General features: G+C 43.8%; 1 protein-coding gene across 1 annotated transcript in view; it reads right to left on the bottom strand.

The window, feature by feature from the left end:
- The window catches only part of gramd1bb (GRAM domain containing 1Bb), a gene marked incomplete at its 5' end in the record, with an annotated part of 70,919 nt that overhangs the window by 6,120 nt on the left and 52,771 nt on the right, over positions 1 to 12,028 (bottom strand). Inside the window, 12 exons of the mRNA XM_083985192.1 lie at positions 81 to 378; positions 583 to 686; positions 1,069 to 1,211; positions 1,301 to 1,419; positions 1,543 to 1,686; positions 2,598 to 2,790; positions 2,897 to 3,059; positions 4,129 to 4,244; positions 4,400 to 4,480; positions 5,696 to 5,791; positions 5,929 to 6,032; positions 6,702 to 6,786. Of these exons, the coding sequence (XP_083841318.1) occupies positions 81 to 378; positions 583 to 686; positions 1,069 to 1,211; positions 1,301 to 1,419; positions 1,543 to 1,686; positions 2,598 to 2,790; positions 2,897 to 3,059; positions 4,129 to 4,244; positions 4,400 to 4,480; positions 5,696 to 5,791; positions 5,929 to 6,032; positions 6,702 to 6,786 (1,646 nt within the window). The remainder of the gene's footprint in view (positions 1 to 80; positions 379 to 582; positions 687 to 1,068; positions 1,212 to 1,300; positions 1,420 to 1,542; positions 1,687 to 2,597; positions 2,791 to 2,896; positions 3,060 to 4,128; positions 4,245 to 4,399; positions 4,481 to 5,695; positions 5,792 to 5,928; positions 6,033 to 6,701; positions 6,787 to 12,028) is intronic.

Here is a 12,028-nt window from a genome sequence, read left to right as displayed (position 1 = left end):
TGTCATGTGGTAATTTTGTATTTTTATCATCATTGTCAGATATAAAAGCTTGTGTGTGTGTGTTGTGGTCTGTCACGTACACAAAGCTGATGATGAGCAGCAGTTTGGAGACGCTGTACAGAGCGAAGCCTCCGGGCAGGTGGTGGTGTTCTGGACTCTGGTGCCGGGTCTGTGTGGATCCTGCCACTTGTTTGATCCTCTGAATCACTTCCTCGTCCGTCGGCGTGGTTACGGGGCTGAGTGCCTCGTCCAGATGCTGGCTGCGCATGTGGGGGAGTGGCCTCTTCTTCCGCCTCACCGTGGAGTTCTTCACAGCTTTGGCCTTGGGAGACAGCTGGTGGGTCTCGAGTATCTCCTCCAGCTTGGACAACTCCAACTCTGAGAGGGAAGAGGACACAGTCTTTATCAAGTATCTGCTTTTTTAAATTTTTTTTATTCACCCCTCCTCTTTCTTTAATAGTAAAAATAAAAATCTACGTCTGTGATTCAATTTAAAGTGTTGTGCCATGTGATTCTGTATAGAAATATATTCACACTGTAACTGCCAGAGCTGACAAACAAACTAACAACAATCAAGTTTACCAAGATGGCGGAAATTTTCTTCCAGCCCACTCCAGAAGTTTTTCTCTATGAAGCCTTTGACCAACCCCCATGGCTGCTTTCTGTAGCGCAGCTCTGTTGATACCCTGGAAGAGAGAGAGAGAGAGAGAAAACGCATCTTTACATATAGATCGACAGTCTTTGACAAAAAATGACAAATCCAGGAACAGTAAAATATTAAATGGAGTTGTTCAATTTTCACCAAAAAACTACCTCTTAGGGTTAAAAGATTACAGAAATACTTTTTTCCCCCTAAGTATATTTTGGGGCCTTTTTCCTTAATTGATAGGACAGGAAATTGGGAGGCAGAGAGAGGGGGAATGACATGCAGCAAAGGGCCACTTGATTCAGGATTCGGACTGTGGCCTCTGCACATGGGCCGCCTGCTCAACCCAAATACTCAAATACTGTTACTACTCCATCTCATTTTCCAGGTGTGTGTGGTGTGTGTATCTGACAGTCACCTACCGTAACCGACACTTGTTCTTGGCCACCCTGGTGAGCATGTAGCGGTTGAGAGTGTAGAAGTAGTCGTGGTAGGGCACGTCATGCGTGATGACCTCAGCATCGATGATGTAACACTCACTCTCCTGACTGGCTTTATACAGAGTCTGATAAAACACAGAGCATAGGGTGTGTCTCAATGTAACATCAATATGAACAATGAGCAATGTGTCTTATGGAGGAGAGCTGACCGTACTTGTGTCTCAGTAACTGTGGCTGTTTTAGGGGCCAGTGGATTTGACAGAGAGATGGTGTACAGGATCTCTCTGGTCTGGTTCCCAGCTTCCTCTTTCTTCCATGGGTGGTAAACCACATCTACACCGCAAGATGACAAGACAAAAACATGAATGACATGATAAACACTGCAGGGAGGAAGCACAGCGTTGATTTGCACGGTCTCCAGAGATATCAGCTGCAGAAGCAACACTATTAACAAACCTGAAAATCGCCTCTGGTCCATGAAGTCACTCATGAACTGCGACTCAGTGAAGAGGATGTCGTACAGCTTGTCCACACTGAACTTGTAGATCTCGTTGATGTACTGCCTGCCGTTCAGATCGTCGTGGAAAGCCTGCACTTCACCTTCATGTCAAAGACAGAAACAGACAAGATAAAAGTCAGATATTAGTTCCCTTTCAGCTCTTTCTGCTCAGAGCTACGCTACGGAGGCTCATGGGATTTCTTGGTTTCCCTCATCAAACTCATCAAATACACAATCCAACAACTCCAAAGCGCTCTTATGGACAAGTTGTGACCTGCACATTCACCACGCTATGAGATAATAACGGAACATTACAAGACAGAGTTGTTTTAGAGGTAAATGCAGAGACTGCTTGCCGAAAAACTGCCCCGGACGGGAACGCGCATCAGCTGTTTTGCATGAATTTACCTCGAAAACAACTTGTAATGTTCCATTATTATCTCATAGCGTGGTGAAAGTGCAGGTCACAAGTTTTTTGGAGTTGTTGGATTGTGCATTTGATGAGGGAAACATGTCCGATTAGCATCTGTAGCGTAGCTCTGAGCAGTTCGCGGCTCTGCTCCGCCGTTCTAAAAATAGTTTGCACCGACAATTAAAGGTAATAAACCTACTGCTAGGACTATAGGGATTATGGCAATGGGCCAATTTGCAAAAATGTTGAACTATCCCTTTAATGCTCCTATTACCCAGAAACCACTTTAGACTTCACCCTCCACATCTGTCCTAGTAGTTTTTTCTTGCACTTTTCGTGCTCCCTCTCCCTATATTACTGTCAGCTTGGATTGCCACATCACACATCACTACTGCCCCCTTCTCCTTCTTGTCCACCACCATCTCCACCATGTCTGGTCCCACAGGGTCTTTACTCTGTTTTTCTCAGCCACTCTTGGTGGTATATCCCATCAGGCCTTGGGGCCCTCACGCACAGATGTTCCTGTACACTTGGTAGTGCCTCTCAGTATCTGCCATCTATACTATGAAAACATAATTATTTCATGACTGTGTTCTTTACCTTCGTCGTGTGTTTCCGATGAGTCGCTGAGCTCAGTGGGGATGTCCTCGTTGTCGTTGAAGTCAAGTGACGGTGAGGGCACGGGACCACCAGGCCCACTGTTATCATTGTTCTTCTCTTCTGCCAGCAGCGGCACGGCCAGCAGCTCTCCGTCTGGTAGGCAGTCTGCGTATTCCTCAGCTGGGAGGTCAAACTGGAGGAAAGAGGGACAACCGCCATTAAACGCAGTCATAACGTTTTCATTGTTCATTTGCTTGTTGCCATCTGCAGTGAAAATGTGCGTGCACGTTGTGACCTACCGTGATGGGTGTGTCATGGTTTCCTGGGCTGGGGATGGCGCTGTTGGGGACGAGCTTCTTATGTAGTGTTGGGGGGCTCCCTTCAGGTTTGGCCTCCGTGCTGCTCTTAGACAAGTTGTCATTGTTGATCTCATTCTCTTCATTGGGAATCTCTTCACTGAACCTGAAGGCGCCAGAGAAAAGCGACAGGCAAGAACTTCATTCATCTCTACTTGTCTCGAGTGGTGTTTACAAAGATCTTTCATGGTGCTTTTCTGTACTACTTTGATTCCAGATGGGCTGGATTTGAATGGAGTAAAACAAATGCCGTTGACAGGATGTTTGGACAATCAGAGTGAAAGGATCAGCTCAGTGTATCTTAGAAACGTTAGAAGTGAATTCAAGAACGAGCATTGTTTTGAAATTCAGAAACAGTTGTGTTTCAATCTGTGTTTGCAGGACAGCGGCCAAACCTCATCAAAAAGAGGGCTGTTTTTGATTCAGTAAAAGTTTTGAAACATCCGGTGTGTTTGGGAAACAAAAGAAATCACAGCACATCAGTGATCTTACCACTTTACTGTGTGTGTGTACTTGCACTGATTAAAGCCACAATCACATTTAAATGGATCTGGAGCTTCTTATTTGACCTCTGTTCAGCCTGTGAAGTAAATTGTTCCTCTTTTTCATTTTGTCTGAATGACCTCACCTGGAGAAATAGTGCAGACTGGTCGGTGTCAGCCATGGCAACGCTAATAAATTCCACTGCTAAAACATTCAGATCACATAACTCTGCCGACCTCACGTGGCAGTCAAGAGAAAACTTCAGACAATATGAGCACAAATGGATTCTACCCATGACTCTGTATTGATTTTATCTTGCAAATCCTCTTTGGACACAAATGCAGGAGGAGACAGAGCAGAGAGAGGGATCTGTTACGCCTTCAAAGGAATAGCTCTTTGACTCTCTCCTTTTTGCTGTAGTATGCACACAAGGCGGTAAACCAATAAGTTGAAAATAAATGCTTCAAAGTGCAGTCTAAATTGGCAGAGAGATGAGATAGATGTCAAGTGTGTAATTGTGTATATAACTGGATTATGTTTATATTTGTATGTGACTGAGCATGTGCGTGTTGCTTATTACATCTCATACCAGGCTCCCTAATTATTTTGTAATTTGGGTAATTAGGTAATCCACTGAAAAATGTTCATAACTGCGGCCATAGAAACTGATGCTGCAGCATGACCAGACTCACCCCATGGTGTTGAAGTCGTCATCAGGGGGAACATAGTCCTCATCATCACTCGTTAGGCCGAGCTCGTTGCCATAGCACTGGTGAACAAAGTGCCACAGTTCTTTGGGGCACAGGGGCTGCGAGAGGCATGAACCAATCAAAATGAGCAATAATTTGTTGATAATGCGGATTGAAATATGTGAGGCTAGCGGCATCACCATAATCAACATCTGTGATGCTAATGTACAAAAAATAAAAAACAAACATATAAACTAATAACAGATTAGCGTACCTTGTCCAGCAGTGCATTCTGCCACAGTCTGAACATCATCATGTACGTCCGGTCCCTCGCTCCAAACGAGGTGAAAAAGTGCTGTGAAGAATGAAAAACAATCAGTCGATGAAAGAAATCACAGTGGAAATTAAATGTGCATTATGACGAATGTGCTTCAAACCCTAATTGTCTGAGTTTATCTGACACATCAGGGCAGAGATGGTGGGTGTTAATAACTTGCCAACCATTCTCCAGTCACCCATCTGTGACAGGAACATGTCCCCCATGTTAGGCATCAGTGTTAATTTCGTCAGACGAGACTAGATGAAATATATTCGTCAACGATGGTGTTTTTCATGACGAAAACAAGACGAAGACGAGACAAAATCAGTGCCTTTAAACACTGTCTGTGATGAAAGTAACATGCATTTTTTATCTACTTAATTAAACAAAAACTTGTCTCTTTCTTTTTTCGTCACAGTCTTTGGTAAAATTAAAGGGATAGTTCAACATTTTGGCAAATTGGCCCATTACCATAATCCCTATAGTCATAGCAGTAGGTTCATTACCTATAATTGTCGGTGCAAGCTATTTTTAGAACGGCGGAGCAGAGCGGCAAGCTGCTCAGTGCTACGCTACGGAGGCTAATGGGATTTCTTGGTTTCCCTCATCAAACTCATCAAATACACAATCCAACAACTCCAAACGCTGTCGTGGAGAAGTTGTGACCTGCACATTCACCACGCTATGAGATAATAACGGAACGTTACGAGACAGAGTTGTTTTCGAGGTAAATTCATGCAAAACTGCTGATGTGCGTTGCCTTCAGGGACAGTTTTTCAGCAAGCACACTCTGTATTTATCTCGAAAACGGCTCAGTTTTGTAACGTTCCATTATTATCTCATAGCGTGGTGAATGTGCAGGTCACAACTTGTCCACAAAAGCGTTTTGGAGTTGTTGGATTGTGTATTAGATGAGCTGATGAGGGAAACCAAGAAATCCCATTAGCCTCCATAGCATAGCTCTGAGCAGCTCACAGCTCTGCTCTGCCGTACTAAAAACAGCTTGCATCGACAATTAAAGGTAACAAACCTACTGCTATGACTATAAGGATTCTGGCAATGGGCCAATTTGCCAAAATGTTGAACTATCCCTTTAACACTGTTAGGCATGAGGCTTAAATCATCATTAATGATGTTAGGAGCCAGACTTTCTACCCTCTGAACCTCAGGCCCACTCTGGCGCCTCTTTAGGTGAAGATGATTTGATTTCACACAGTGACTGCTTGTATTCACTCTGTCTGTATCATTTACCTTCTCAGTGTCTGTGCAGACCTGGATGGCATTGGGAATGAGGCGGGCAGTCTTCTCTTTCGTCATTGAGCAGATGTCCTTTAGCCGTACTGTCAGCTACATGCAAATACAAAAGCACAAATGATATATATGCGCTATGCACACAAATTACTGCTTCAAGTATGACCCAATGGAGCAAATATATGAAACACAAAAGATTGCGCAGATGTGCAGAGTGGCGACAACAGGCATACCAGTGTTTCCCAGCGGAAGATGTTGCTATAGAAACAAATCCAGTTCTCAGAGAGGTAGAGTCGTCCCTGCAGGAGGATGTCCCGTTGAAGAGCACAGGAGTAGTCTGAAACATGGAGAAGTCACAAAAACTGTGAAAAAAATGTCACCAAATACGCTAAGCATGATACAGATGAAAAAATTACATTACGGAAACAACGTCATTACCATACACAACTGGTGAATAATTCATTAAGAGCATACGCTTTTCAATTAAATGTTACCACCGACGTGTAAATAAACAGTTCATTTGAGGGCAGTCACTTGACCGTTACGCAAAAAACCACCCACTGTGTGTATATTTTGTTTATAAGCTGTAAATTCAGCATAATGAAAGCAAACCACAGTCACACCCTGAGCTTTTATTTTTAAGGCATTTCAGACAAAGATGGCATTCATCAGAAAAAGGGGGAAAATCACGCAACAACAAATCAGCTAAGCTTACAGTAGGACATGATGTGTTCAAAGTGACTGAGTGCTTGTAGCTTAGAGTGTGAGAAAAGTTTATTATCAGGTGATAGGTTCCTCTAAAAGAAGCAGAGGGGAGTGTTTTTTTTTTTTTTTCCGACATCATAGGGGAACAAAATCTAGACAATCGCATCAGTATGTTCAACACTTGGAATGTGCCCCCTCTGTGTTGTGCTGTGTGAAGATTAATCATTTTCTAATTACTAATAAGTAAGCTGCACCCTGCCCCTCCTCAGATGGCCCCAGTGTGTCTGTGGCGTCCACTCACCCACAATGAGTCTCTCTGTGTCGGGGAGCTGCTTGAAGAGTTTCCTAAAGTCTTCATTGCGCTGCTTGTATGTCGGGCTCAGCACCTGCAGTGACAGACAGAGTCAGCAACATCAACACACACACAAACACACACGCACAGACGCACACACACACACACACACACACACACACACACACACACACACACACACACACACACACACACACACAGTCACACACAGTCACACACACATATGCTTCCAAAGCTCACGCTCTTCATGCTCACTGCCGCACTCACACACAATTGTCTTTTCTGTCACGCAGCGCAGGTTATTTGTGAGCATGTGAGATAACCTTGTTAAAACCTCCCACAGGGATGTTGCCTTTCGTTCTGTGGGGAATTTTGACAAGCACTGGACATGGACATATAGTGAATGGCAAGCAGAGGTATGTGGCTTGAGTTATCTGCAGTCATTAATGAGACTTAACAGCAGAGCGATTTGAAGCGCAATTCCAAAAACATCAGCCCGCTGCAGATCATTCAATACACATGCTGCTGTGACTGCGAGCATTTATAATAAGAGTCACATTCTCAGATTTGCATTACAGAGCAGCATGTATCTGACAATGAGGCTTTTGTTTAGAGACAAGGGGAAGGACAACTGATGAAATCTCAAGTATAAACAAAACCGCACAATTGTTTGAGTAACCTGGTCAAACAGATTCTTTTTCCAGCACTGGGAAGGATATCCTATTCAACATGATCAGATTTTCTCTTTTGCTTGGTTTTGGCAGACTCGATTATTTGCAAAGTGCAATGTGTAAAATCTTGGAGCGTGTGCTGCTGAAGAGTGGGCTCTCACTGTCTGCGCCAGATGCTTCCCTTCCACAGGAAAACTTCAAGAAACAATGGCTGCCAGTAGAATAACATGAGGTACAGTGAGAGAGCGAGAAAAAAAAAGGAAGAAATATATAATTCTTTGGATTGGAGCTGGTGGGAAAAGAACAGTCTGTTCACATCGAGTGCTTCATTTGCAAAACAAGAAGTGGAAATAGTGAAACAGTCTGTTGCTGCTTCTACTGGCCTTTTAGATATGTGTGTTGATGTGGAAAACTGCTCTGAAATCATGTGAGTGACATATCTGAGAGCCCTTACTAATTGCCCGGTATTCACATTTACTGCTCTGACTAAACAACACCATCATGACGCTTCTTCTTCTTCTTTTTTCTTTTTTTTAAAGCCATCATCGGTTTCCAGAAACGACCAAACACACCTACACTGTTTACACATCAAGTCACTCACACAGTAATATGATGATCGCTCCAGACAACAGGCCTCTATGAGCTCTGGGAGAATTCAAATAGCTATGACTCATAACCAAACCAGTTGTTTTCTTTAGTGGTGGCGAGCTGCCACGGGGCTACGCTTACAGCAGCATCCAGTAAAAGACAAAGATTGCTACAAAGCCATTTCCCTCGGTCCAAAAACCACAACATTTTCCAGCTTTCTCACATTGTTTTGCTCACTCTCCTCCTCTTGTTTTGCGCTTACAACTTACAGCGGGGATGTCCTCTGTGTCCCACTCAGGTTCCTGAAGATCTGAGGCAGCCCAGCCCCATTCCCAACCCCACTCCCCTCTAGCTGGACCCTGCAGAAGCCACCCTGCCAACGCCTCATCCAGCTCCAGCACGGCCTCCCAGTCTGACATAGTACAATCCTCATCCAGTTCCATATCCATCGCGCCAAATCTCCCCCTTTTTGGCGCCTGGGTGGAGGCAAATTTTCCACAACGAGGCCCCAGCGGACTCCTCGTGAAGTTGGTGGACTTGTCAGTTAACAGTAGGTTTTGGAAAATAAGAGTAGACAGAGAGCTGGTGAGGTCCAGTGGTTTGGAAGCTGCAGTACCCGCCCCCTGTTTTGGGTGCTGCTCCCTCTCAGTGTTGAGCAGTGGACACGGCACACTCCAGCCACATGATCCTTGTCTCGCTCTGTCGTTCTGGGGCTCTCTCTCTCTCTCTCTTTCTCTCTCTCCCTCTCCCTCTCTCTTCCTTTCACACACACAGGCAGACGAGTTACGGCCGTTGCCCTCTAGTAACCCCCGTCCAACAAGTCCTTTATTATCATGCCAGTAGCTTTTTCCTTTTTTCTGCTTACTCCTCCTAGTAAGTGCGAGTGCGTGAGTGTGTGTGGCGCTGTCCAGGTCTGAGTGCCTTGTAGTTACCCTGTTTACGACCAGCAAATAATCAAAGCAAGTAGACTTTGTGGAGAGAGGAGGAGTAATATAAACAAAGATGTAGCGTAGAAGGAAGAAAACAAAGCTGAATAAAACAGAGGAGAACCGCTGTTGTGAGTCTGTCTGTTGAAGTATGTGTTGAGTCCGTCTTGCTGACCGGCCTGGTGATTGAGTTACAGAGAACAGATGTGAGCGTAACCTCCAGTTACCTTCGTCTGCAAAACAACACCATCAATCTTGACAGCGTCTGTGCTGGGCTGCAGGGCCAGACTGCTTCTATCGCAGGGTGAAGTGGCTGGATAAACACACTGTAAGTATCTCTCAGCTTATCTTTTTCATGTGGTTGTTCATGTTGCGTATGGAAATCTCCTGTGATCTGACTTCTGTTGCTTAAAGCCCCCACTCATTGATGATTTGAAGGTATTGCACGTATGAAGGCGTCCCCGCCCTTCTGGCTGGTATTGAGGTCATTCATGTTCTCCTGATACCTGATCACGCTCTGTTGCTCTTCTTAGCAGGCGAGAAAGATGCAGAGCTTGCGGCTCCTATTTTAGCAGCGCTTAACTAACAATTGGTGTACATGTCCTCCCACTACTCTTAACTAAATATATTTCAAGAGTCAAGAATGTTGGCATGGCGGTGGAGGTCCCAGTGGCATTGAAAAAAAAAACAAAAAAAAACGCACCAATGTTACTACAGCTTGTAGTTCGTTGACTCCTGCTGGATGAAGCAAATGCGTGGCCCACATTTGTGCAATGGGAATGGGCCATGACTTCCACCCTTCCCCTTGCTTTGTTACCCAATCCTCCTTTAAAAAAAAAAAACTAGAGGCAAAGGAGACAGTACGAAACGGGAGGAAAAAGATATGAATCTTCGAGAATAATCTTCAGTGGCCGTCTTTTTGGGAAACAGTGCAGGTCATTGACGCAGAGCTCTAAAAACACTGAGAATGCCTTTACATCATGTGGATGAAATTCCCATGGAATGAGGGAACCGGAACAAAACACTCCTCGAAATGACTCGTGGTGTGTGCAATCAGAGTCGTCCCTTTATTTCCTGCTCAGGCAATTCTTTCTCTCTTATACTGTATGTCCAGCAAAAGAAAGAGGCCATTGTGACTGATGGTGTTCAGGTGACAGTGCGAGACTTGTGATGAGGTGGATACACCAACTTTATTGATTTGGTTAACTATTAACTTGCTGGACAAACAGTAGGAGATGGAAGAGAGTGGTACTGTAAAGCAGGGTGGGGTTTTAAGTGTGTTAAAGTGAGGGGGCGGTTGAGGGTTGGAGGTGTGTGTCCAACCTGTTTTTAATTTGATGGAAAGTCTGACGAAGTCCGTGGGCGAGTGGATCGATCTGAGTGAGGCAGCGTGCACGGCGCCACATTCAATACCTGCTGCATTTACCTGTGTTGATCTAAACAAATGTAACTCATCGACTGTGTTCATCTCACTTATCAATGCACTGTTTGTTTGTTTGTTAGTGTTTTTTCCTCCGCCAGTGTCAGTTGCTAGGGAAGCGTTGCGACAAACTTGTGCAAGTGGAAAGTGAATAAACACACACTTTTCAGAGGAGCAATGGCCACAGTGCAGATCTCTAACAGGCTCAGAACTCACATTGGGACGGATGTGTTTTTAATCACAGTGGTTTCAGTGCCATGGGAGGTCATCATTGCCATGTACAGATGCACCGTGCACACACAGAAAACCATGCATGCAATCTCCTCCATGCAGGTGTGTCATAGGTGAGACCTACATATACAGTCAAAGAAAGCCAACCGAGGTCCAAGTATCAATCGAAACGGTTTCACTTATTGATTGTGCTTTTGTGTTTGTTCTGTCATTACAGATGAGTGTACAAGATATCAGGAACACACCCTCCATGTGGAGATGAACGTTTTCCTTTAAGACTAAAGTGCATTCAAAGGGCACAGGGTAAAAACGTCGCTGCATGATACAGTAGAACAGCATTTATTTTAGAAGCAAAAATAAAATCACTGTGGTTCAATAATTCAAAGCCGCTTTGAAAGCAGGTGAAACACTCTAAAGCAGCTGGAGGATTTTGGGACTTTCAATGGATGAAGCTGATGATACTTTGGTATTTTTCTACTTGTTAAAAGAATTCCATGAAAAGACCAACATCAATAATGCATTTGGCCATTTTCCAATATTTTACAACCCCCCTGTCTGTCTGTGCCATTTAGCCCCAGGCCCATGAATTCATTCTGAAGAGCTTAAACAGGTCACACACTACATACTTTCTATACCAGAGGTGGGCTAAGTTTTTGACTGAGGGGCCACAATGAGTTTTAAAATTTGATGGACGGGACGGGCCAGTATCAGACGGATGGAGAATGTTTGTGTGAACTTATATAAATTACATGTTAAAGGCATTAACTAAAAGTAAAAGAAAACTTTAAATTACATTCAATTTCAGTGGGAGCAGTGTTGTTGGTCACCATTTTTTGCCAAAGCATCAAAGTCTTTGCTATAATTTGGTAAATTTTGTACCAACATTTGACCAGCCAGAATAAAAAGCTGGGCTGTATATGCCCGCGGGCCATAGTTTTCCCATGCCTGATCTATACTGTATTTCAAACCCTTAAAATGAGAATATATGTAAATAAAGAAATTTCTGTTTAAAGTAAAATTCACAGCCTCTGTTTCAGCCACTTTGTCCCTTTCTAAAACAGCTGGACTCTGTTATAAGAACCAAATGTTACTCAAACTGAGGTAAATACACTTGTTGGGAACTACATTCAGCGGTGGATTAACACACATACTGTGGTTCAACAGTTACCAGCACTCTCAGTATAAAAGTGTGTGTTTTAATTGTTTTCTGTAGTTTTTGGACAAACTTGGGACTCTATGGCACAAAGGAACAAAAACAAAGGAAATACTTAGTTAGTTGGATCAATTCATGGTCTTGCAATGAGATTTGCTGACGACAGAAATTTGAATATCACCTGCTTAATCCTTTTAGATAATACAATTTTGGGGCAATGCAGTTTGTTTGACGAGAGCTGGTGGTCGTGACTTCTTGTACACTCCATGTGCATTGTTCTGGTAGCCGGCTCTATATCATCTGTAAAGATGACATTTACATGTGTT

Source organism: Trachurus trachurus (genome assembly GCF_905171665.1).
Source record: "Trachurus trachurus genome assembly, chromosome: 13".
NCBI classification, from domain to species: domain Eukaryota; kingdom Metazoa; phylum Chordata; class Actinopteri; order Carangiformes; family Carangidae; genus Trachurus; species Trachurus trachurus.
The sequence above is the reverse complement of the archived record's forward strand: the minus strand, read 5'-3'. Positions and strand labels throughout refer to the sequence as shown.